The following is a 25,999-nucleotide window of genomic DNA, read 5'->3' as shown; positions in this document are numbered from 1 at the left end:
CTGGATGTCCTGGTAGAGAAGTGGGATGTGCCAGATCTCCCCCTGGGGGTGGGGAGGGCAGAAATCTTGGGGGTCCAAAAATTCTAACATCATAGAATCTGGCCTTCCAGGTCAAAAGACTGCTACTTTGTTCAGAATTTACTTAGGACTCCTTCCAAATTCGTACAGCCACTTGAGAAGTCCCTTTGGTGCTGTCTTGCAAAATCATATGATCCAGCAATGTACTGCCAAGTATTTACCCAAATGAGTTAAAAATTTATGTCCAAACAAAAAAAAAAATAAGCTTGCACATAGGTGTTCTTAGAAGCTTTGTGTTTATCAAAACTCAGAAACCAAGATGTCCTTTTCTGGGTGAGCAGATAAACTGTACACATCTAGATGGTGGAATATTATTCAGCACTGAAAAGGCTTTACCTGCCAAGCCATGAAATGACATGGAAGAGAAGTAAGTGCATATTTCTATGTGAAAGAAGTCAATTTGAAAAGGTTACCCACAGTCTGATTCCAACTGTATGGCTTTCTGGAAAATGCAGAACTGTGGGAGCAATGCAGGGGATGAGTGTTTGTCAAGGACTGGGAAGCAGAGGGGTGATGAGACGGAGGGCAGGATTCCCAGGGCAGCGAAGCTACTCTATACAGTACTACTGTGGTGGACACATAACATGCTATGTTTTCAAAACCCATAGAATTTCACCAATGGTGAGCCCTGATATAAACTCTGGCTTCTAGCTACATCCGTTGTGACAAGTGCATCAGTGCTGAGAGATGTCTATGAGGAGAGGTGGTACTTGTAGGAACAGGGGCTGTGTGAGGTCTGTGTGTTTAATTTTGAAAAGCCAGCCTGTGTGACCTTCCCTACTAAATGGGAGCATGGAGTGTGGGCCTGGGGATCATCAGGCTGTCATCACCAGGCTGGGAGCTTCTCCCTATCCACCTCTCTCCCGCCTTTCCATCTTTTCTTCCTTTTTCTTTTGTACCAGTTGCTATTTAAATAAGCCCAGTGTTAATCACTGCCAGCCATTTCTGTACTTGTTGCTCTCCTTCTCACTATTTGGGTGGCTTCCGCTGTTTGCTTTCCTGTCTGAGCAGGAAGCCGGGAGACAGAAAGATCTGCCTGTAACTTTTATCACCACTAGAGAAATCATTCTCAGTTCTCTCTGATCCCAGGAGAACCACAGTTTTAGTCTAAACAGAAAAATCTGTGGTTTGGACTCCAAACTTGGTGTTCCTCTCTTGCAGTAAATTTCTTGATGAAAATTGTTCTGTATGATGCATTTTGCAAATATTGCAGGTATTTCTCCTACGATAAACTAAGGTCCTCATGCAAGATAACACATTTTAGTAGCTTTATCCCTTTCTGCATTAGATGTGATCCCTGTGCTTAGCAAGCTGCCCAGCCTGGAATGTACAGTTAGTCATAAACGGGGCAAGGAAAGGAGAAAGTGCTTCCATACTAATACCATGGGAAAAAAGAAACCTGAAATTTTGCTGCTCCAGTAAAATGAACTGCACAGTTGGGGAGGGAGGGTATTTTTTTAGCAATTTTATTCATTTTTGGAACAGAGTCCTGCACAGGGTAAGCAAGTAGTTGCTGAAAGAATGAATGGAAGGTTCAGAATTCCCAGGTGTCAGTCATTATTCCAGAGGGTTTAATGCATATTATTAATATGCTCTTAAATACCAATGTCGTACCTTTGTCCTCCTGTGAGCTGGTTAAATTTCTTTCTTTGTGTGTCTTTCACCTGCCTCTGAAGCTGGGGCCAGTTCTTCTTTCTAATGTCAAGCAGTGTGGCATTACACATATTCAACTCATCTGCAATAAACTTCTTTTCGGCAAGAGTTGCCTTGACTGGGGCCAGTTCCCACCATAGCTGTCTAGGGACCCCGACTGGGTAAGCACAGATGAGCCTTCTGGGTAGAAAAATAATCCAAAATGTGTGTGCCACTGTTAAATGGCTAGAATTCAAACCCCAGCTTCGTTAAAGCTTTTTAAAGCTGGTTAAGTTCTCTGTACCTCGTTTCCTCACCCTTAAAATGGGGCACCCCCACCTCCTGAGGGTTCTGGGGAGCACCCCTTAAACTAACAGATACAGAGCCTGGCCACATGGTGGCAGACGTGAAGGGACCTTGGTTTTTTATAGTCTTTGTCACATTGCAGGTGACATCTACAACCTCACCAGCCTGTCTCCAAGTTTTCCAGCAAAACTACTGAAGCCCTCTTCTTCCTTGGGGGGGGGGGGACCTTCAAATGTGTAGCCCTAGCAGAGCTACAAGGATGGGTGGCATCCTTCCAGCCATGGAGGCTTCTGGCCTCGTAAAAGAGGAGACATTCATATCTCACTTTTACAAGACAGGCTGCCATTTGTAACATCCTGACATTCCCCCAAGCAATTGGCTCGTAGAAGTATAATGATGATGATCACAGCGACAAATCACAGTAAAACTGAATGATGGTGGCTCTGTCGGGGGTCTGTCTTGGAAGCCAAAGTTCAGCCTTCCATGTGCAGCAGGAGAGGCGCCAGCCCCAGCCCTCCTTGCCAAGCCTGCCTCTCCTTTTGTGAGTTTCTCCAATATTGGGAACCAGATTGCCATCACAGCCCCTTGCCTTGGGCTTTGGGGTGCCAAGCAGCCCGGGGCTTGGCTGTGCGCCTTTGTGGGTCCACAAGTGCCAGAGACACCTGCTCCTATCTCTATGGAGACACGCAAAGGGCCTCGCCATCCTGTGGTCTCTGAACCGGGTCCTGAGTCCAAAGCTGGTTCCCTCGGCTACCGAGAGCCAGAGTGGATGATGAGAACTGGAGGTGGGGGTGGGGGGTTCATCAGCCATAGATCAACACTGTCCTCTAGAAATAAAGGGCAAACCAGAACTGTATTGAGCAGAAAGTTAGAAAAAACAATGTAACATTATTTCAATATATTTTATTTAACCAGTGACTGTATTTCAATATATTTTATTTAACCAAGTCTGGCAACTGATGAGTACCTTCTTTTAAAGATTTATTCATTTATGAATACAAGAGCTGTGATGTAGACCAGAGGCAGGGGAAGGGAAGATGAGAGGGTTCACCAGACACAGAGTGGGGAGCAGAACAGGCAGATCCACTGAAATACACTGCTCCGGGGAGCAGCAGGTGACACAGGAAAAGTCTGCTAAGCATGTGGGTCAGCTCCCTGGCACACCCCAACTCTTATATGCATAAATAAATAAATCTTTAAAAATAAAATGAGTTATTGGCATTCCCCTCCAGCCAGCTTTAGAGGAAGGAAGGGGTATTATTTGCAGGAGGCATAGAATTGAATGTGGTAGAAACAGAAAAGTTGGACCATGTTGGACCAAAGTTGTAGAAAGTCCAAAAAATAAAAATAAACATAAAAACTTAAGGTACCGTGGCTTTTAGGGTTTATGACTCACTCTGCTCAGAGGAAGATTCCCACACTCTTGGCTTCTGACAGCTTTCCAAAGTGAGTGGCATTTACCCACCCAAGAGAGGCTTCCGGTTGTGCTTGGTGGACGATGGCATGAGAAATAAAGGGTGACTTTCCCTTCAGCCTCCTCTATGCTTCGCCTGGATTCACATGGCAACGTGCAGTGCATCAGCTCTGCTTGTGCTCCCAGCAGACTCAAACTAAACACTGATTAGCCGAAGAGACTTCAGGGACGGCCTGTAATACAGTTATCAGGACAAATTTTATTCAAGTGCTTTTGAAATTTAGATCCAACGACTGAAATAATGACTTCAGATCTCTTTAAACTCAACCTCAAAACCTGTCGAATAATATCTTATTAGCTCCAGTATAAAAGCTGGCAGGTAGGACGCATAAATCCTGTTATTTAAAACAACGTTGCCAGTATTTCCAGCAGCCCTTCTTAACGGATGGCTTTGGAGCAGTCTCAAACTTCTTGGCCTTCAGTTTTTTCACCTATAAAATAGGAAGAGCAACAATTTTTCCTCCTTGGGTTAAATAAAATGCACGTAAAGCTGCTGCTTTGTAGAGGGGCTTGGCTTGAACTGCCCCAAAGAGTGGGCTGGTGGAAACAAGCTTTTCCGGAAAGCTGAGACAGTGTAATTTGCTTATGTGAAATATCAGTTTATTTATCAGTCAGAGTGACTCCAGGAGCCATCGCGGCCGCTGGGCTTTCAGTGGCCTAAAACAAGAACTTACTGCTCACACAGCCCGGCGCAGGTCAGGTCACCTTGCTCCGTCTCGGGGCCAAGCCATCTGGTCTGCGGGATCACAGCGCTGGAGGCAAGTGGGCGGTTAATGGTCTCCAGCCGGAAGTGGACGTCAGCGCTCACAGCCCTTTGGCCAGAAGTTGTCATGTGATCCAAGAGCAAGGGAGACTGGGAAATGTAAGGGAGCACATGAGCTGATGAAATGTGGTGCTGGGGGTTTGCTCTCTGGTACAGCAGTCCTGATGCCCAATTCTTCAGATTTTTCACCCACGCACGTTGTAGTCAGACTCTTAGGCTGGGCTTACCCATGAGCCCATGAACAAAGGTTTTAGACCACTAATCCTGAATTGGCATCATCGACCTCACTGCAGTGGCAATAAGCAATGAACTCTGCATAAATAATAAACTAAGGCACTAAGTGTGCCCTAAGTGGAAAGTAGAAAAGCAAAGCTTGTACTGTGACTCATCTCAAAGAAATGGATTTTTGTTTTGTTTTGAGGTGGAAATCCAGTGTTTAATCAGCTTGTGAGGACTTAAGCTCAAGGATAGAACAAGGGGCTAGCAGATTACATCTACATTTTCCCATGTTTGATATTTTACTTTGGATTGATTTGTTAGAGAAGTGTCTTAGTAATCTCTGAGTAAAAGTAGGCTAATTTTTTCCAAGGGATTCTTCCTTAACATTCTTCCTACCCAGGGGGACATCATGAGAACCATGTTGCTTATTGCTCGGCTTCTGCTTCTCTGAAAAAGGTTTGCTCAGGGGATTCACATCTCCCTTGGAGAGTGTTTTTCTTTGATTTTTATCATTCAGATGCAGCTCGTAAAGACCCCATGCCTGGGATGAAGGCAGGTAATGCAATTGTTTATGGAAACCTGTTGTGTGTTCTGAGAGTATCCTTTCAGAGAATAACCCCAAGTTGAGACATCAGCTCCTCAGATACTTTTAAGAAGAAAATTGGGTTCCTTAATCCTTCAGTTCATGTCTCTTTTTAAGTGTTATTTTCCAGTTTGACTAACTGCAGATTTCCCACTAAAATTAAGGAAAGGGACTTAACATCTGGTCAAAACTCTAATAGTTCTTAATGCTTGACTGAGACCCCACAGTTTGCAAGCGAAAGTCCCCTTCCATTCATTCATTTCATTATATCCCCTGATTTTTCTGGATAAGCCAGGGCTCCCTTGGGTGGAATACTTGTATTTTGGGAACACTTTGTATTTCCACAAAGGTTTACACATTTCTAGTTGGCAAGACTCCTGCCATTTAGATGCAGGAAATAGAGAACATTCCTAAAGAAACAGATGGAAAGACAAAAAAAGAAACAGATCCAAATACATATAAGCTCATTTACTCATTCATCCACCTGCTGACATACCCATTGGTTTATTTACTATTCATTAAACAAGTGGTCAGTAGGCACATACACTCGTGGCAATGACTCCCCTATGAGGTAAAATGATGGGCTGATCAAAAGTAAAACGCTGGCGTCAGAAGGTCTCCATTGAGATCTTGTCTAGACGCTGATTACCTTTGTGTTTTCCACCATTTTTTAATCTAGGCAAGTAGAAAATTACATAGTCATCCTGTGTTTATGTGGCAAGATTGTGGGCTGCCTTCTAACTTCAAAAAGCAGTTGTCAATGATGACTGTTGTAGTTGTTGGCCTAGATCAGCCCACAGCTGGCTCCCAAGCCCAACGCAACAGTCAGCATCGCCCCACTGCCTGGTATCGAAACAAGGGTAGTGCTAAAAGTAGTGCTTTCGTTCTGAGTCAAGTCAGAGGTGGATGTGTAAATGTCCCCAATGCCATAAACGGCTTAAGTGAAGAAGCTGCCAGTCCCCTTTGGGGACCAGGTCTCAGACTCACACCTGTCAGCAAGTATGAAGAAATCAGACTTTCATCAGTTCCAGCTCAACCTTCTAGAACAGCCATAAAGAACTGATTTGGAGCAGGAATCCTCAATGTGAATTTTGCTTTGCACCTTACTAACTTGGCAAATCTGGAGATTGAAGTAGTAACCTCTGTCTTTCTTAGCCTCAACTTTATCATATGTGACAAAGGAATAATTGTAATATCTACCTCGCTGGAAAAAATCAGAGGCGAGGTTGTCTTTTTAGGCACCTATCAGAGTAGACCCTTTAAGGAACTATTTGATTACATTGCTGCTAAGTGGTAGTAAAGAGAGGCCCCCAACTCTGTAGGAAGTGAAAACAAGGCCAAAATCTTAATCGGTATGCTCAAGAAAGGCTTCTTCAGTGAGGGTGGTGGTGTGGGTCTATTGCCTAGGAAAACGGAAGTGGTCTGAGCTGTAAGAAATATGTAAGAAAATATTATTTTTTGATTCTAGTTTTCTCTCATAGGTAGGGTTCATGGAATTTCTTTTTTTAAGGTTATTTTTTGGAAAGAATGAATGATACAAAAGGTAGTGAAACTGCTATGAGGTGCAGGTATAAATCAGTCCTGTTTTGTTTTTGTTTTTGAAGGGGAATTTCCCATTCTAGCAAAGCCTATAAACATAACCAACTCCTTTGATCCACTAATTTCCAGAATGACATGCATCATTTCCAGGTAATAGATTAGAGACTCATTTTAGTAGGATATTTTGGTGTTCTCTGTGCGTGCTTTCTCCGAGTTTTCAGGAAAGAACAATGTAGCTTTAAAAGGGAATAAAGGCCTCCTTGTGGGTTCCACTGGTTATCATTTTCTTGTCAAGGAAATAAGGTAAGCTGCCAAACCCAGTGTGAACCCCCTCATTGCCACCCACGCGTGGGTAAGCCACGGGAGCACAGATTTCTCATCCTGGGGAAATATTAGTAATATCTTGAAGAAATGGAGACGGGCCGACATGCAGAAAGTTTGTTCAGGTCCCAGGACACTTAATTAGAGTGAACCATTAAAAAAAAATATGCTGGAACATTTCAAAGTCAGGTTTGTATACACAATGGCAGCCTGGTCTTGCTGAGTTCCCATTAATAAGTCCTGGCCTCCGTGCCGGGGAATGAGCTGTGGGTCTGGGAATTGCGTATGCTGGGAACACTGTCTCCCTGGGAGGGAGCAGAGCTGGTGTTTTAATAAGCATGTCACACTTAGGAATTTAAATCGGTCATCCTCCCTCCCTCTCACAGGGAAGGTGATAGGATTATTCTAGTGCTTCTGAGAACCACACCGTACAAGGAGTAGAGGAAAAGGTCCTGTGTTCCCATCGCCCAAGTTTGACAACTGTTTATGTGTTGCCAATTCATATTATCCGTTCTTCCCCTCCCCTGCTTTACCTGAGTATTTAAAACAAATCTAAGCTATCCTGTCATTTCACCCATCAGTGCTCCTGCTTTCTCCCAGACACACATTCATCTCTAATGGAAAAGGTCGCTTTTAATTTCTCACCATTTTTATCTGGCCTAATAATAGTAACAATATTCTCTTAATAGCTTATAAAATTAACGTCAAGACCTCTGTTAATTTTCCTGATTCCCTTTTGACATTTGGTTTGAATTAAGTTTCAGACAAGGTTCAAATTAGCACTGGTAGTTATATTTTATGTCTCTTCTTCAAAACGTTTTCAAACCATATTATACAAAAGATACTACTACAGAACCATGCACAGCACAAGAAAACTAGAATTTTTGCTCTATCTGTTCCTGCTCCATCGTCCTCATGACGATCATCATCATCCCTAGATCTTCTAGCAAAGCTCCGTTATACAGTTTAATCATCTCATGACCAGACCTTCACTCTGAAAGTCTTCTGACTTTTTCAGAAATTAAATCCATCTCAGTGCCCAAATCTTTCTCATCAGTGAAGATGACTAAGCCTTCATCTAGCACAGTGGCATCATCTCAGGTACATTCAGAAAAGATGCTCTAAAATAGGTTTGGGGTAACCAGTCACAGGGTGAGAGTTCTCCATGTGTCTGGTCTGAAGGGCACTCAAGGAGATATAACAACACCAAGTTTGCATGACCCAAGGGTGTCATGCCTACACGCTGACTTAGCTGTTCTAGTCCAGGCTCTTCAGTTCACCTGTAAATGTAGATGACATATTTGTTTTCATGCAGATAATCGCTTATCAGCCGTATGGAAAATCCGTGGACTGGTGGGCCTATGGCGTCCTGCTCTATGAAATGCTGGCTGGACAGGTAATGTTCCACTGTCTCCACTTGAGTTCTGGGCCGTGGTGGCAGGGCCGGGCAGAGCAGCGTGGCCAATGTGTTCTGACTTCCCTGGCCCGGGTAGAAGAGGGAGAGTCTCCCCTGTCACAGGAATTGCATCCATGATGCACAAAATGACCTCCTGGTCACCAAAGTCAAGCTGAAGCCTGCAACTTGGAGGGGAGACCATGTGACATGCGCATTGTACACCAATGCGCACTACACCTTGATGACAATAATGGCCTATAAGTTTTCGGTATCTCAGTGCTGGTTTGTCCAGACCCCATATCTGTACTTGGCATTATTATTAATGTCCCCATAACTTCTCCCATCTCTTCCCACCTGAAGGTTGCCAGTTCACTGCAGTTTTCACCAATGTCCAGCAAGGCTGACTTGGTGTCAGAAAGGTAGATTAGAGATGTTGTAGGCACTTCTGCTGACCAGGCAGTGCCTAATACAACAACTTTGGTAGCTGTATCATTGGGATATAAGTCACCATTAGCTTAACCCCCAATCTCCGTGACTTAACACAAGACAGACTTACTGCATGTTCTTTCATGGTTCTGTTTGGGGAATGGGGAACCCATCTACGTAGTCATTCAGTGCCCAGGCTTCTTCCATCCACTAGTTGACGCCACCATCTTTTAGGGTCTCAGTTTCCTCCTCCGAGTCCGTTATTCAGCCAGCCAGTGAAGAGAAAGCAGGACAGTCACCCGAATGTGTTGGGGGCCAGTTCTAGGGATGGTACCCCTCCACCCACATGATTCGTCCCTCTGAGGCCCACAGGACCGAAAGTACAGCGTCCCTGAGATCTCAGGGGGGAGCAGGTTTGGGGAGCCCCTCCCAGATCTCTGAGGTTGTGTCTCAGCGTGATTCTGCAGTGAGCAGCTTCTGTGGCCCCCAGCACTCAGGTACAGCAGGTCTTCAAATAACCTCACTTCCTCTGACATTTCTTATGACGTCGATGAGAAAAAAATTCCCAGCCAATTTTGAACAAAATGATGTTACTCAAGGACCCGGTTTCATTACATTTCATTTCGCTTAAAGCCACAGTGTCCAAGAACATACTCATGACTCAAGTGAGGACTCATGGTACCAAGGAGTTTGGGCTTCCACAGCCAGAACCCTTCTTGAGAAAGAAGTGCCCGTGTCAAACAGCAGAGCTACACCCAAAGAAATCTCTGTCCCAGAGGAAATGTCACCGTTCTGACATTACAGCCATTGACCCATCACTTATGCCTTCTGCACGTATTTATTGAACGCTTACTCCAAATATGGTGGTAGCTGTGAACCAGATGAAAGAAAACCTTATCTCCTTGACACTCACAGAGAGACAGAATAAGCGAAGGAAAGTATAAAGCAGCTTGTGATCAACTAAGAGAAAAGTAACAAAGGAAGGAAGACAGGATATTGGGAGAATTGGAATTTCAGCTCAGGTGGCCAGGGAGCACCGCATGTAGAAGGCAGCGTTAAGAAGGAAGGGGAAGAGTGGCCATGTGGGTCTCGGGGAAAGTGCCTGCCCCGCAGAGGGAACAGCAAGCGCAGAGGCCCTGGGGTGAGCGTGTGCAGCCGTTTTACAAAATGGTGAGGAGGCTGCTGATATGGCTGCAGCAGAGTGGGCTGGAGCCGCAGAGGGAGTCCTGAGGTCCCGGAGGAAAGGGGCAGCCTGTCTGGGTACACAGGCCATTGTAAATCCATTGAGTCCACTCTGAGGTGGGAAGCCACCTGCAGGGTTTCTGTTATGCCCTTTTCATGGCGTCTCGCGTCTTTTAGTTACCAAAATAGTCTTAGATACCAACACATTTGAGGTACTAGTCTGTGTGGGCCAGTACTTCTCAGTAAAGATTAATTGACATTTACAAAGTGGCTTTTTATTATTGATTGAGGTGTTTCTCCCCCAAAAAAAACATACTCCGAGGCCCAATACCTCGGTTTGTCAACACAGGAAAACAGAGAATGCAGAACCACTGTCACTGGGGCAACAGCCGGCAGAACACAAGTTGCCGGCTCCTTCGGTTAATTTCCCCTCTTTAGAATTTTGACAATCCAATTTGACTGAACTGGCGGCCCCTGGGGAGCGTTCAGGAAGGCACAAAGAGCAGAGCCCCCTCCTTGATCCCGCTGAATGCTCTGACTCTGGAGTGGGAAAACAAGCCCTGCTTTCATGAAGAGCTGCATTTGCATATGCCAGGAACCGGATGGGCTGGGTGGACAGAGTCCATCTGTTTGCGAGGGCCCTTGACGAGAGGAAATGAGAGCGGGCGAGGGTGCAAGTGTCCGGCCCGCAGCACAACGGTCACCCTCTCCCAGACGGTCCTGTCCCCGTCTTCTCTGGGCCTTCCCGGGACGTCATTCCCGAGTGGAAAACTCAGGGAATGAAGCACCCAGCACCCAGCAGCGGGGTCCCCTTTGGGGTGCATTTGGAGGTCCCGCCTCACTAGCGGACGGAACCAGGGTGACTTCCGGGTCCGAGTTGAGGGTTTTCTCACTGCAACCCCCTCCCTCCCCGTAGCGGTTCCATAACAGTCTGGCACATTTTCGTTCTTTCCCATCCTGCTACTCAGCGTCAGCCTGCCCTGTGGGGTCCATCCCTTGTCATTTTTATGCTCTCTATTAAAAGTGGCAGCACTCTTCAAAAATGGCCCTCAGGCACAGGGGTGCCCAGGTGATGGCCACCTGCCAGCTCATGCCTGTCCGGTGCTAACACGAGGTGTTCACCCATCCCTTCCGCCTTCCTTGCTCCACCCAGTGTCATTGTGTCCCACATCAGTTCTGCTGGCATCTCAGCCTCAGCCCTCGGAGCTGCAGACACCTCGGAGACGCAGCGGAGGGGAGAGGGGTTATTGAAAATTAGGGTCAATGACAAAAAGGATTGATGAGCGGGTTTGATGTGTTCCCTTTACTCATGGGGACGGCAGATGAGCAGCAAAACTAGTTTATTGCAATTCTCTCCTCATTTGCTTTAGTTTCTGGCAGGCGCTGAGGGGACAGTGACGTATAAACAGCCTGAGTCTTTCTGCAGGGCCTGGGTGACCTGATGAATATGACTTAGGGCATAAATTGTGCTCAGCCACCACCCGCATGAGCATATCGGGGTGCGGTGTTCCCGGGCCAGCCCTCTCTCTGGGTCCTTTCTGCCAGGGTGCTTTGTTGAGTCAATGATGGATGCCTCACCCCAGCACTTCAGCCTGAATGGCCCTTGGGTGCGCCCCGGCCCCGCACCCACCCATGCTGGTTGCGGGCAGACCTGGCAGGACCCCCAGGCACTCACTAGGAGGGTTGTGGGGGCCATTTTGGAACTCATGGGCCATCATTCCTCACTTGTCTGCTTAACACTCACAATTACAATAGGGAAGACAGGGACCCTCCCAGTTCAGAGAATTTCTACAAGAAGCCGAGACTTGTTAACAGGTTTCTTAGCTTGAAACACAGAGTCCAGATTTATGAAAATGGTAAAATCATCCCAGGGCTGGGGAAACTGGAGAGAAAGGTGCCGTGGTCTTGTGCTAAGGGCCTGTGACGTGTGTCCTCCCCCCTCCATTGTCCGGGGCTCAGCAACTGCATCCTGGAGAGGAAAATGACTCTAATTATAACTTTTCACCGCGGACCTGCTTCAACTCCGAGCCTGTGAGCAAGCAATTACCTAGAAGAATGTTCCAGGGTGACCTGCAGACACTTAACAAGAGCCGTCAAAATGCTCACATCCTTTGCAGCCTAATCCCACACCTGGGAAGTTATTCCTCGGAAGTAACTCCGAGAAGAAAAATGATATGCACAGAGGTGTTTGTAGTTATCCATTTTTGGAACATGGCACTGGAGTGGCAGACATGAGCCCACCTGGACGATGGACACCGTGGCGGAGGAGCTGGGAGCCCCAGGGGCTACAGGGAAAACGTGTCTGCCGCAGTCAGTGAAAAGCAAGGCGCTCCAATTATGCATCGTGCTTGGAGATCAAAAGGCCTCGTAGGCTCTTGACTTGGATTATCCCTGGCTCAGCCCCTGGAGCATTCCAGACGCCGCATGTCGCTGGAGAGAGGTGGTGCCTTTGTCTCTCCATGGCCACCTTCAGCCAACTTCCAGGCGTGCAACTGGGCTCCCAGCCCAAGACTGAAGAGCCGACACAGCTTGGTGTTGCATGGCTGCCATTTTGAAATTCTTTAACGAGGAGCTGGGTTTGCCTTTGGTGCTGAGACACAAAAATGATGTAGTACCTCCTGACCTGGAGGCCCTCAGGGACCTCGTGGTGAGGTGTAGGCACAGAACCTGTGGAGTCTGTACACAAAGCAAATCCAGAGGGAATGGTGCTCCACAGAGGTGCTCCCTCCAAGCAGAAACCACCGTGCTTGTTTTAGTCATAGAATCTCCATGTGCCCCATTTATATAGGTTTCTAGAATCCTCCCTGCCCCCCCAAAAAAACTGGCACCAGACCCCTCACCCCAGGTGAGGTTGGTCCTTCTGTCTTACCTGGCCCCAAGGTTGGGCTCTTTATAGACTTGGTGTCTTGCCCTCCAGTTCTGTGGCTCCAGTGTGCCGACTCCAAGTCCCTCACATTGAGGGTGTATGTGGGGTGGGGGGACTGAGGTTGGGGGTTGGATGTGTGAGGTGGGGTGTGTGGGGGTAGCCAAAGGAAGTTCGGCTGGATTCAATGGCTCCCACCTCGTGGTTGGATAGGAGAGAACAGCCCACCTGCACGCTTGCCGTCGGTCCCTGACATGCCCTGCCTGAGCCCTAGACTTCACCACAGGGGCCATGTCCACCACAGGAACTGTGCCTCTTTTCCATGGGAAGGAAAATGCAACAAGATTAAGTGCAGAGGGACTTTCCCTCTGCGGTCACGCCCTGAATAAGCTTCAGGTTAACCCTCCACCAGGAACCCTAAGAAATGTCCCATAAGCCCACTTACCCCATGTGCTGTCCTGCCAGAGCGACAAGGAGCCGATAGACTTCTCAGGATTAAAGACATCCTGAGGAGAAAGCCTGAAGGGCACCCTGAGAGCTCTGGCCCCCCTGAGGGTTTAGCAGCACCCCCCTGCAAAGGCCAGCTCAGAAACTGTTGCAGAAGGTGAGTCACTCGCCCACGGACACCCAGCAGGAGGTAGGAGAGCTGGAATTCTGGTCCAGGTGACCTTGGCACCGTGACCTCCCACTGTCACACAACCTGCCCACGCTGGTGCAGGTTAAGCTTCTAGCTCCCCAGTGGGTCAGAGGTCAGGATGTGAATGCCCAGCCTGGGGAGGCCCCCCTTGCCTGTGTTCTGACACCCCCTGCACCCCCTGTTCAGAACCCAACAGCCTTCATGTTCCCACCTTCCAAACACAAAGGCTTCTGACATCCAGCTTGATCATAATTAGATTTATAACACATAATTAAAGATTAATGGTTAATTATAATTTATTTGCAAATCATTAAAAGCATTACTCGAAACATTTTCCCTAAAGATGGTTTGGGGTTGCCCGGAGCAAGATAATTAAAGGGACGGAAGAAAACGTGAAAACACACAACCCCCAACCTAATTAGGAGACTCAAGTCCCCCCACGCGCCTGCAGAGCGACTCGGCCCGCGTCTATCCGCGGCTGCGCCCGGCGCCCTGTGCCATGCTGACTCCACCTAAGTACTTTCTCCACCTTCTCTGCCCCGGTACAGCCTCCGTTTGATGGCGAGGACGAAGACGAACTCTTCCAGTCCATCATGGAGCACAACGTTTCCTACCCGAAGTCCTTGTCCAAGGAGGCCGTTTCCATCTGCAAAGGGGTGAGTAGTCTGGACTGCGCCGGGGATCACAGGCCCAGGGCCGCTGGGCACTCCCTCCCCGCGCTTCTCAGCGAGACGAGGCCAGCACCAGGCCAGACCCCAGTGTCCGGGTGTGCCAGGGACCCGTGGCCTTCTCGTGGCGGTGCAGGAGTCTGACGAATAACAGGGTTGTGCAGGCAGCCGGTGGCCTCTGAGCTTCCTAGCGGCAGGGTGGGGCCGGCCTGTGGCCCTGTCGGGCATGCGTGAGGCTCCCGCAGGAGCCTGGTGATCGCCTGGGCCCGCTCCCCGGAGGGTCGTGGCCGGTCGCGGGGGCCCCTCAGCCCCGAGGTTCTCATGGGACGTGCGGAGCCCCGCGAGGAGCCCTGTGACGCCTGGGTGGTCGCCAGGGCTGAGCCGGCCATTTGGCGAGATTTGCGGCCTGGCCACGGGCGCCTGGGGTCCGGGTGGCCGCCATAGGTGCCAGCTGCTCCCGGCTGCCGCGTGGTGGAGGACAGCTTTAGGAAACCTGAAGGGGACATCACCAGGTGATAACTGACTCGCGCAAGGAGGTGGGGACGGAAGGAACTCACAACACACACACAGCGGGCGGGGACGCCTGTCCCCACTCTCCTGGTGCCCGGCTGTGGGGCAGAACCCTCACAGTGGCCACCACACCTGAGAGCCCGTTTGTCTTCGTTGTGGACCTCACTCAGCCATGGAGCTGGCCCTGGGACATCCGGACACACGGCCCAGTGGCAGGGGGCCAGGCAGGGCACCAGAGTCTACCCTCCGGCCTGCTCTTTTTCCTTTTTTCTTTTTTTGGAGGGAACAGGTAGTCCCTCTTGTTTTCTCATTTTTCAGCCTAAAAAATTGATAAATAAAATTGTGACCTGCTGGTGTCGCACCACGTGCGAAGCCCGCCAGGTCCGGCCTTCCCTAGCTGGGGGTGGTGCTCACGCCCACGGCCCAGGCTGGAACCCCCCCACCCCCCATCCCGCCTCCTTTCCAGCTGATGACCAAGCACCCGGGCAAGCGGCTGGGCTGCGGGCCCGAGGGCGAGCGGGACATCAGGGAGCACGCCTTCTTTCGGAGGATCGACTGGGAGAAGCTGGAGAACAGGGAGATCCAGCCGCCGTTCAAGCCCAAAGTGGTGAGTCTGGGGCGCGAGCTATCTTCTGAGCCCCACTTTCCCACACACCCTTTTCTGAAGAGGCCAGAGGCCCACCCCAGGCCTCTGCATGGATAACAGCTGCAGGTGACTGAGCTCAGAGCTCCTGCCTGCTTGGAGAGCAAGGACAGGCCAGGCTGCAAGAGGGTCTGTGCCAGTTGTGTACCCCCCCCCCAGGGGAGCTGGGAGCGCCCCTCAAAGTGATTCAGTAGCCAGGGCACTCGGGAAGCCCTGCAGCCAGACCAGCTCAGACGCCAGCCCAGGCGCGGCCCCCGTCTCTGGCACTGCCGCCTTTCATGGGGCTCTTCCACGGGATTCCCTACGCTGGGCCCTGTTCTCCAGGGTGTGCCAAGTGGGCATATTGACTCCAGTTTGCAGTTGAGTAAACTGAGGCACAGAGGGACTGAGTGACTTGCCCAGGGCACGCAGCTGGCTGGGGGTGGGGGATCGGCCATCTGCATGACCTCCACGCTGGCCCTCTGGATGCGAGTTGTAGCCACTTACAAGTCGGTCGCCCCTCTCTGGAGATGCGCTGAGCACCCTTCGACACCAGCCTCTCCCGAGAGCCATTCCTGAGGCTCATCCCGGGGCCAGGCAGTTGCCTCTCCCAAGACCCCAGGGAAAGCAGCTTCACTCCAGTCCTTTCCACCGTGTTGCTGGGGCCCAAATCTGTCTCCTCTGACAGGCGCCCTGTGAGCAGGCCAAGAGGACCCTCCCGGGCCTTTGTCCTCAGAGCCGTGTTCCCTCGTCAAATATGCTGATGTCTCCTCTCAGGATAAAACTGCTGGCGGTGAACCAACTGGTTGTATTTTTCCAAGATATTTCTAGCACCCACTGAAGAAAAATTAAAAGTAATCAGGTCACTAGATTGACCTGACCCTCTCTGTAGCCAGACTTGGGGTGCCCAGGAGCCCTGCCCTGCCGTCTGATTTTAAGGGGTGAAGACGGTGATACCTGACCTCAGCAGAGAGTTCCTCAGGGATTTTCTTTTTCCCATCTCATATTTATTCAGCCTTCTTAAAGTCTGAAAGGAACACAATAGACTCTTACCTTGGGCTTAGCTTCTCTGCAGGAACAGCGTGAGACGCACGGTCCCTGCGTTAAGGGTTGAACAAAAAGGCACTTGCTTGTCAATCTGGGAGTTAAGATGCTGCAAGGTCACCAGTGAACACTTCTTCTACTCTTCCCTGCCTTATTTTCAGGAGAAATTGCTCATTGGCACATTCTCCCTCTTTCAATGGACACCAGGACTCTAAGTGTCAGGCACAGGGGAGACACAGGGTGACCTGGCCGCAGGTTGTTTGCTCTGGGCTGGCCGCTAGCCCGATCTGCGCTTCCCGCCATCTGCCGAGTGCTGCTGTTCAGTTGGTTTTGTTGTTGTTGTTGTTACTGTTTTTTAAAGATTTATTGATGCACACAGAGCTGGAGTACAGGCCAGAGGTGTAGGAGTGCTGAGAGGATTCACCAGAGACAGTGAGGAGCAGAACAGGCAGATTGTCGAAGTCCACTGCTGAGGGGGGCAGCGAGCGGGTCAGGAGAGGTCTGCGGCGCCGTGTGGGTCAGCTCTGGGCCAGGGATCGACTCGTGCTGGGGTGCCTTTAGCTTCCCAGTGCTGTGCTTTAACCCCCTGTGCCACCAGGGAGGGCCTATTTGGTTGGTTTTTAACTGAGTACTAATGAAAATCAAAGAAAGAACACATCACCTCTGGCTGTGAAGAAACAGCCGGGGCTCTCAAGAGGACGAGGCGGAAGGTTCTGTGGGAAATGCCCATCCACAGCCTGTGCTGGTCACCTCGAAGGCCCCGATTTCACAGGGCCACGAGTGTGGTCAGAACTTGATGGTGGGTAGATCACCAGAGTTAGTGTATGGTTCCTTCTTCCTTCTTCTTGCAAGAATGTCTGTGGTCAGCTAAGACGAGTGTCGTCTTGGTCATCTTGCCACCTCTTCCTCCTGCTCTCTGCCTCCCTCCTCCCTCCTTTCTCGCTGCTCTCTGCGTGGACAGTCACACATACGCATGTGGTTTCATGCTGAACCCCTTGAGAGTGAGCTGCAGCCACCGCCTCTTCGCACCTGGATAATGCTGTGTCTGTTTCCTACAATGAAGGATGTCTCGGGCCGCTCTGTTCTTTTTTTTTTAAAGATTTATTTATTTATTCATACAGAACTGGGGTACAGGCCAGAGGCTCAGGGGCGGTGAGAGGCTTCACCAGAGACAGAGTGGGGAGCAGAATAGGCAGATCGACGAAGTACACTGCTGAGGGGAGCAGTGGGTGGGTCAGGAGAGGTCTGGCTCGCCATGTGGTCTCCTCTGGGGAAGGCAGCAGGCGGGAATTGAACTCATGCGGAAGTGGCCTCAGATTCTCAGTGCTGTGCTTTAACCCGCTGCGCCACCAGGGAGGGCCCGCTCTGTTCTTTTAAGGGGCCCTCTGGAAATGTGTTCATACAGAGCAGAGAGGAGGAGGGGCCTGGTGAGCCACTGATCGGTTCTCTCGGGGAGCGGTGGGTTCGTTTTCTCGGTCTTCGGGGGGAACCAGCAGTCGTGATGCTCATTAAAATTGAGATGTGCCAGGCTCAGGGAGTTTCACTGATGACACACGAGCACTCGCCCGCCCTTGGAGACTAGAAGCGGCCGGGTCACGGTGTGTTCAGGTTTGAGTTAAGCCTCTACACCCGACGAAGACGGCATTGGGGTTCATTAGCAGCAAGCAGTCTCCCAGCCCTGGCAGTTACTCCCCTCAGCACATGTTCGCTTGAAAGAGGAAGAAGTGAGACGTGTAAAGTAACAAGACAAAGAAGTAGCTCTGCCCTGAGACTCAGGGAGCCCCAGTGGTGAGGGCATGAGTGGACAAGTCCTGTTGCCCATCGTGACCTACGATGGACAGGGTGCCTGTGGTCACCCGTGTAAAGACCAAGAGGGCGGCCCAGGGTAGTCTAGAGCCTGCGCTTTGGCTGCGAGAGTCCGCTCGGCAAGTGTGTGGCTTCCGCCTGTCAGCAAACCCAGAGAAACCCAGCTCCCCCAGCGAGAGCCCCCCCTTCCTGACACCGCTCTGAGGCCACAGGGGATGTGAGCGCTGTCGGTCCTGTCCAGGAAGACTACGCCTGTCTCTGCCTCTCAGGAGGGCAGCGAGGGGGGCCCCCACCCAAAATCACGGCTACATAGGGTAACACAGCAGCCGCCAGCCAGCAGTCACAGAAGGATAGAAAATGAAAAGCTGGCACTTGCTCCTCCCCAGCGACCCGTCCCACTCTTCACTGTCTTTTCTGGAAGCTTCCAGAAGGTTGTGCACCGTGTGGTGGGTACAGCGGCGAGGCTGTGCCACGCCAGCCCCGGCACCTTGCTCTTCCACACAGACGAGTCTTGGCAGTGTGTCCGTGGCGTCCTCGCCAAGGGCCATGCCCGGTCTTGAACCCCCAGGGCAGGCGCTGACTGTTTCCCAGACTCTCCTCTGCCCGCTCGCATTCTCCAGACTTCCTGCACCAGTTCGCCCTGGCTCGGTGGCCACCGGGCCTCCGGGAAGCACATTTGCGTGAGGCAGCGGGCAAGCTGGCCTCAGTCTATGCTGTGCGTGTACTCCTGCTTGTGTTGGTCACCCTGGAGGACACTGCCTGTGCACACTGACCGTCGTAGGAAGGACAGGCAGGCCACGGCCACCCTCCGCCCGGCCCCGCACGGGAAGGTTCCAGAGAGTGGACCTGACCTTGACCCCAGCAGAATGCACCTGCCCCTTTCTGCGGCTGGTTATTCAATTAAATGAGGGCAGCCGACGAGGTGCAACTTCCTAGTATGATCTCCCTCAGAATAACAAGTCCTTCAGAGCCCTGGATCTCCTCAGACCCTCTGATTCGGCCTCCGGCTTCTGCAGCGCTTTCTTCCCGGTGACAGGCTGAAAGATGCCTTCACACGCAGCCTAACCCCAGGCCCCTCCACCCCAGCGCACAGGTTTAAGGAAAACTTTCATTTTCTAAATTGCGACTCCTCACTCTTCGAGCTCAGGGGAAATTCCAGAGAGAGGTAGAGTGAGAAAGAAGAAGGCCAGGGCTTTTCGTTCCTATTTTAGCTTTCTTTGGCAGTTGAGCTTTGGCTTCTAGAACTTTTCCACTGGAAGATGCTGTGTGAATATCATGAAGATGCTACTCAAAGGAAAGTCAGACCTGAGTGTTCTCTTCACAGAACAGATGGACAGATCTCAAGCGAGACGGATCCATCTCCAGCCAGTGAGAGACGCCGTAGCTTGGCCCGTCTTCCTCTTAGAGACTTCCCCTTCTTTTATTTTTTACCCTCTCGCTCATCTTGGCAAGGTTAAGGAATCATGAAGGGGATGCAAATAATCTCTTCTAACAGAGCACATGGTCCTGCTTCAGGGAGCACCTACAGGATGCGCTTGCAATCTTCCGGCAGCCAGGGCTGCCTTGGCAGGTTCCGGAAGGACGTCGTCCTCCACGAGGCACCAGCTCTTGCTCACGGCCCACCCCGCTCCCCCCGCCCCGCCCCCACAAGGCTCCTGCCGCTTCTCCAACCTCTGCCCTCACCTAGGGCGCTTGGTCTTTCACTGGCCTGGCCTCCACCTCTGCCCTCGCTGACCTGGGGTCTGCCCGACCTTGCCAACAGCACCACCCATGGTTCCTGGTCCTGACGGGTTGGGACAGCTCCTTGCTGCCGCTCACCAGACACCTGTAGCCTCCTGTCCGAGTCACGGCGACCAGAGTGACACCCCCCCCAACCCTGGTTGCCAAACATCAGGGGAGATGGGCCAGGGGAGAGCAGACGCCAGCTCACCCCGGTGGGATCGCCAGCACCCCCAGGGGAGGGCTGGCTGGTTGGCTGCTGCCATCAGCATGGCGCGTCAGAAGTGGAAGCTGGCTCTGTGGGTGAACAGGTGTCACTGCTGGCCTGCCGTAGGCCCCGAATGATTCTTGGGGGGAAGCACTGAGCCCCTCTTTCTTCCCTGAAGTGCCTTTGGAATGGTTGGGGGTAGCCTGTGCCTGTGGGGGGTGGCAGACTCTGCCCCCAGTGTGGGTACCCTTTTGGGGAGACGCTGCCCCCAGTGTGGGTACCCTTTTGGGGAGACGGGTGCTGCCTTCAGGAAGGCCTCCCGTGAGGAGACCGAGAGTCGGGGTAGCCTCCGCCGAGTGACAGGAGGGCCCCAACAACCCCCATCTCCCAGTGCTCCGGCCCTCTTAGGTTCGTCTTGTTGCCAGAGGGCAGAAATAGTGCAAAGAACTAGTCTCTCCTGGACACCTTCTAGAAGCCCGGGGAGAGGCATGGAAAGGCAGGCTGGAGGGCTCGCCGCATCAGGGAAACACAGCTCCTCCGTTCCTAGCTCTGTGCAAGGCAGGACACAACCTCACAGGCGCCGGGGGAGGGGAACAGTGAGTCTGCCCAGGTCACAGCTGGGGAAGGAGGGACAGCGTGTGGGGAGCTGTGAAGTGTAGGGTGCCTGGGTGCTCTGGAAGCTTCTGCCCTGCTCAGCTCGCACTGCCCCAGGTAGGTGCCAGCAGGCGGAATGGCATCAAGCAGCCCGGTCTGGATCAGCAGCGCCCGGTAAACACTCCTGGCTGAGCTTCCCCCCAAGATGCGCCACCGCCCTCTGGGTGCTGGAGAGACCCGAGCGACGCCCCCCACCCCCGCTGGGGATCAGACTCCCAAGCAGCTGCTGCCGCTCTTGTGTTTCCCAGTGTCCCCCACAGGGCAGCCCCTTGGCCTGGAGCCCCGGGTGACCCTGGCGGACGGGAAATCCGCCTCAGGACGCCAGTGCAAGCCCCTCCAGCCCTGCTGTGGCCTGCAGTGGCCCCGTGCCCTGCCGCCTGCCCGTTGGCGGGTGCCCCTGTGCCGATACTGCTTGAAGATGAACACGAGGGCCGAGATTTTTTTTGCGTGTCCCTCTGGGAGAATAGCCATGCTTTGTATCTGTATATGGTTGCAAAAACCCCGAAGGGGGGCGGTCAAGGCAGCCTCTGCGTTCAGGGGCAACGGCCTGCATTCCCTCTGTCCTCCTGGCTGGCCAGCTGCAGCCGTGACGGGGTCGGGGGGACACACGCGTTCTCATATGCCACCCGCCAGTTCGTGTACCCCACTCTCCCCTCGGGAGGTGGAGGTGAGCCAGAGAGGCTGTCCCCTCGTTGGTGCCTCATGGCCAGTGAGCGTTTCTTAAGCGGCTCAGCTAGGGCTCTTTGAAAGCCACAACTGCGACTCCGCTGTCTGCTGTGCCTGGCCTTCCCGTCCAGCAGGCCTGCCAGCGTGCCAGGATTCCTCCCGCAGACACCCTCGGAGAGCTGCTCCTGGGCTTGCTCAGATACGCTGACCGGCCCTTCTTTTTCTTTTTTTCTCCACAGTGTGGCAAAGGAGCGGAAAACTTCGACAAGTTCTTCACCCGAGGGCAGCCTGTCCTAACCCCGCCCGACCAGCTGGTCATCGCTAACATAGACCAGTCTGATTTTGAGGGGTTCTCGTACGTCAATCCCCAGTTCGTGCACCCCATCTTACAGAGCGCAGTATGAAACTCACCACGGAAACCAATGCCTCCCCTGTTCCCAGCACCCCCAGCAGTGGGAAAAGATCCTTAACCCTAAAATTTTAAGGCCGAGGCCTAAAATTTCTTGTTCCAGATGGTGGCCTGAAAATTGTAGGGTTATTAGTTCCAACGTAAGCAACGTCCAGGGTCCCTCTCTTACAACCAAGAACATGATCTCAGCGGAAGATGATGTAACGTCCAGTGTCCCGTTTTGTATGTAAGGGTCACCTCTGGCAGTAGGCTAGCTCTTGCTAGAGAGCAGACAGACCCTTGCCCTGTTTTGGTACGACTTGATATGTTTTCCACGCCCCCTGTCTGTTGATTTTCTCCATCTGGATCCCCCAACCAGAGATGTCAAAGTGAGCCACCCCACCCAATGGGCTGGAAGCGTCTTCACCCATACAGATCTTTGGAAAGAAAGAACCAGGCGTCCAGAGAATGAGCAGGGTGGGACTGAGGGCGAGGGAATCTCTGAAATGCCCTCTGCTTCTGTTCTCGGCTCGATGGAATAAATAGTCCCTAGAACCCGGGAAGCTGGGTCCAGCTAGTTCTACGGCACAGCCGGGCAGACCCTCCATTCCCGCTGACCGTCGTGACCGTGGTCCAGCTTTTTAGAGAGAAAGACAACCTCAGACAAGTGTTGGGTGACTGTCCTCATGTTTCCTCCTTGGTTGATAACAATTTTGATGCTTGCATTTCTTTTTTTTAAGAGGCCAAATCTTCTAAGGACTTTGCTAAACGAGCATGTGGAATCATTTCGAATCAAGGATAACCCAGTGTGTGTGTGTGTGTGCGTGTGTGTGTGTGCGCGTGTCCATTTTAATCTCTGGGAGATTATTCTGCGTCCAGGGTGCCATCAGCAATCATGCCACTGCTTACGAGCATTGTTAGCCAAGCCCCCACACCCCGACATTTTGCTACCTGCTCCCTAAGACGCTGAAGTATATGCCCTGCCCCCTTTTGTACTTATTTATTTGATAGGCTGCAATGTCCTTTATGAGAGTACGATGTACAGTAACTTAGAGTGTGCGCTCCCGCGTCAGTCTCTGTGGGTTGAGCTCTGTCTCCGGCCCTCGGCCTCCACTTCGGGAGGAAAAGCAGCACAGTTTGGCTTCCCACTTGCGGCTCATGCTGAATGACACGCCAGGAGCTGTAGAGTCAGGAAACCTGGATGCCTGTCCGCTCAAAGGTGTTTTATTGTTAGAAGGATTTTAATAATGTTTTGCAAATGCATCATGCAATGAATTTTGCATGTTTATAATAAACCTTAATAACGAGTGAATCTATATTATTGATATAGTCGTATCAAGCATAAAGAGAGTATTATAATAATTTTATAAGACACAATTGTGCTATATTTGTGAAGTCTCTTGTTTCTAACCTGCTTTTATGGTTAAGTTTTAGCTAATTCTCTGCTGTCTGCTTCCTCCTCCCCCACCCCTTCCCTCCCTGGCACATTGTATCAGATATATTAATTTTTTATCATAGATCTAATTTCAAAACAGAATGGCTACTTTACATGATCATTTAGACATACATATATATATACACACATCTATATATGTATATAAATATCTGATTCTACCTTCAAACAAAAGTTTTGTTTTGGGGGGATTATTTTTGAGATGAGACTGTCTCTTAGCCTCTTCATCTTCCGTTCTGGTAGCACCAACTTCCTCTCGGGCACAGTGGGGGTACTTGACAGTCGTCGCCCTCCTCTGTACAAATGTGTTGCCGCCTGGGCCCTTGGGCTGGGCCTCGTGTCTGTTTCTTCCTTTAGCCTTGTTACTGGAGGTGACGCGGTGGGAGGGACAGGAAGAAGCCCTTGCTGGTGTGTGTGTGGACATGCAGAAGCCTGCAGTCTGTCTCAGCACCCCTGGACCCACCCCTGTTTGTTCCAGCATGTACAGCCCTGAGACAAACCACCCAGCACACTCTGGAGAGGCTGCAGCTCTTTCAGCGGGGCTGGACCCGGCTTCCCGTCAAGAAAGCCGCTCCTCTGCGGAGAGGCGCCCCCGCCCCAACGCCAGATCCACAGAAGAGCGAGGCGTCGACAGCAGAGAGAACATTCAAGATGGGAGTGTCTCTGTGTCCCTCGCTCCCCAAAGACTGTCTCCCAGCTAAGCGCCTCCTTGTTTACTCCCTGGCTGTTTGCTTCAAGTTCGTGGCACAAAGCCATGGCAGGGGCTTAGCCCTGAGAGCGCTGGGCTGGCCTGGGGTAGGGAACTCCTCCCGCCTTTTATGGACTGTAGACCTCGGAACTCACAGGGGCCCTGGGTCAGCCAGAGCTGCAGGCCTGCTGGGCAGTGCGTTTTGGGGGGCACTTCCTGTCCAGATGGCACCTATAAGTCTGGTAGAAAAGGGGCCCGTTTATAGAGAGCCCCAGAAGCACAAGGGCTGGTCCCACTGCCCCAGAGCGGAACGACAGCACGGCTGATCCCCAGCCGAGCCCAGGAAGTGAGGAACGTTTGGAGAGAAACGCGCAGACTGTGGGTCATTTGTCCCAAGCCCCAGCTGCCTGCTTGCTGTGAGCCAGCAGCAGGCCCAGGCCTCCCTTGAACGTGCCCCCTCTACGCTCTCCATATTTTTAGCCTTTCTCCGGGAAGGAGGCGGCAGCCTGCGACTTGCTGCTTTCGAAGGCGAGGGGTCTGCTCGAGCACCCACAGGCTCGCGGATAACAGTGGGGAGAGCCAGGGCCCGGTGAGGCGGAGTCTGTTCTGTGCCCTGACTTGCCCTGAATGGAGGGAAAGGCTGACGCTGGCAGGGGCTGCCCGAGACCATCATCGCCGGGAGAAAAAATCATGGGGAGCAACAAACGACAGCCACAGAATCCACTTAAAAAGCCCCGTGGCAGCGTGGAAGAGCTAACAGCAGAGAAGGACTGGAGCTGAGGATCAGGTCACAGTGGGGCGGGGTGCCTGAGGGAGCCCCAGCCTCAAGCCCGGCCTGCCGAGGGCCAGGCCCCCCCGCGGGATCGGGATCGGGCGCGTCCTGGACCTGTGCGGGCCAGGCCCCGAAAGGCCAGTGTGGTGCCCGGCGGCCCTTTCCCGGGGAGGGCGTTGCTCACGGAGCCTGCCCTGGGGCCCCTTCTTGGCACCTCATCTCAACCCAGCAGGTGCTGCCTGGGAAGGAGCTAGCTGGGGTGGGGCTCCCGGTGCCACCCTCAGAGGTTGGGGGCTCCCAGCAAGGCAGGAGCCAACTCAAAGTCAGCAGCGGCCCGGAACCTGACCGATTACCTCTCTGGTCGGCCACTTCTCCTTGCTCCAGATGACCTGGAGCGAATCAGTGGAGAGTCCTGTCAGCCCTTACAACGAGGCGTTTCAGGCTTTCTTGGTAGGAATTTGGTAGAAATCAGAGGGATCAGGGCTTGAGGAGATGGGCTGGAGATGAGGGCGGACCCCGTGAGTGGAAGCCTGCGAACGCTCTGGGCCCGCTCAGGCCTGGCCTCTCCACCAAGCGTGACGTCGCGCTGGGACTTGGGGACAGAACCCACAAGCCCAGTCACCGGAGAAGGGGGCCCGGTGGAGGCCGAAGATGGCCAGGAGCTTCGCGAGCGGCCGGGTGGAAGCGTGTTGGGAAGGTCGCCCGGCCCGAGGCAGCGGAGAGCAGGACATCAGGACGTGGGAAGGCGGTGGCGCTCCGAGCCTTCCCCCGGGGGTGTCGGCGCCGGTGAGCATCACGGTCTGCTGGTCCTGGAGAGCAAGATTGTTGCCAGGAACACAAAAGCCACTTCCCAAATGCCACCGGCACCCGGGCACCCCCGCCAGCTGCGCGAAGCCGTCGCCTCTTGTCCGGAGGAGGCGCGCAAACCCGCCGCCCGCTCTCCCTGTGCTTCCGGCCGCAGTTACAGCCACGAGGACCGATGGAGAAGCGCGAAGCCGGCCAGCCCTGCCGCTGCCACCAGAGTCCACTTTGCAGGAGAAAACGGGGTGTTTTGCTGGGGGCTTTCTCCGTACTGAGAGAAGGGGACCCTGGGTCTTTAAAACTGCCCACAGGCAACGCCTGCCAGTCGCTGTCTCCCTGGGGCCTCAGGCAGGCACCTTTTTCACAACTTCCTGTTGCTTTCACTCTGGGGGGGGCCGCACCCCCCCTACCCCCACCCCCAGGGAGCACTCAGCAGCAGGTAGTGAGGCAGAGGCCCCCAGGCCGTTGTAGGGCAGGGCAGGGGCGCTTGGAGGCGAGGCGCTGGTCTGACAAGGAGTGCTAGAAGCACCCCCTAGGTCACCTGGGCGGCGCTCCCAGACCCCCTGAGATGCACCCGGCTG

General features: G+C 52.4%; 1 protein-coding gene across 1 annotated transcript in view; it reads left to right on the top strand.

Annotated features, from left to right (window-relative positions):
* Nucleotides 1-25,450, top strand: part of PRKCA (protein kinase C, alpha) — a 329,134-nt gene extending 303,684 nt beyond the window's left edge. The window contains exons 14-17 of the mRNA XM_004693454.2: nucleotides 8,231-8,311; nucleotides 13,968-14,075; nucleotides 15,064-15,204; nucleotides 21,556-25,450. Coding sequence (XP_004693511.1) covers nucleotides 8,231-8,311; nucleotides 13,968-14,075; nucleotides 15,064-15,204; nucleotides 21,556-21,720 — 495 coding nt within the window. The 3' untranslated portion in view covers nucleotides 21,721-25,450. The remainder of the gene's footprint in view (nucleotides 1-8,230; nucleotides 8,312-13,967; nucleotides 14,076-15,063; nucleotides 15,205-21,555) is intronic.
* The last annotated feature ends 549 nt before the right edge of the window (nucleotides 25,451-25,999 follow it).

The sequence above is a fragment of the Condylura cristata genome, unplaced genomic scaffold (genome assembly GCF_000260355.1).
Source record: "Condylura cristata isolate star-nosed mole 26May11 unplaced genomic scaffold, ConCri1.0 scaffold00038, whole genome shotgun sequence".
NCBI classification, from domain to species: domain Eukaryota; kingdom Metazoa; phylum Chordata; class Mammalia; order Eulipotyphla; family Talpidae; genus Condylura; species Condylura cristata.
This window is presented reverse-complemented; position numbering and strand designations above follow the sequence as displayed.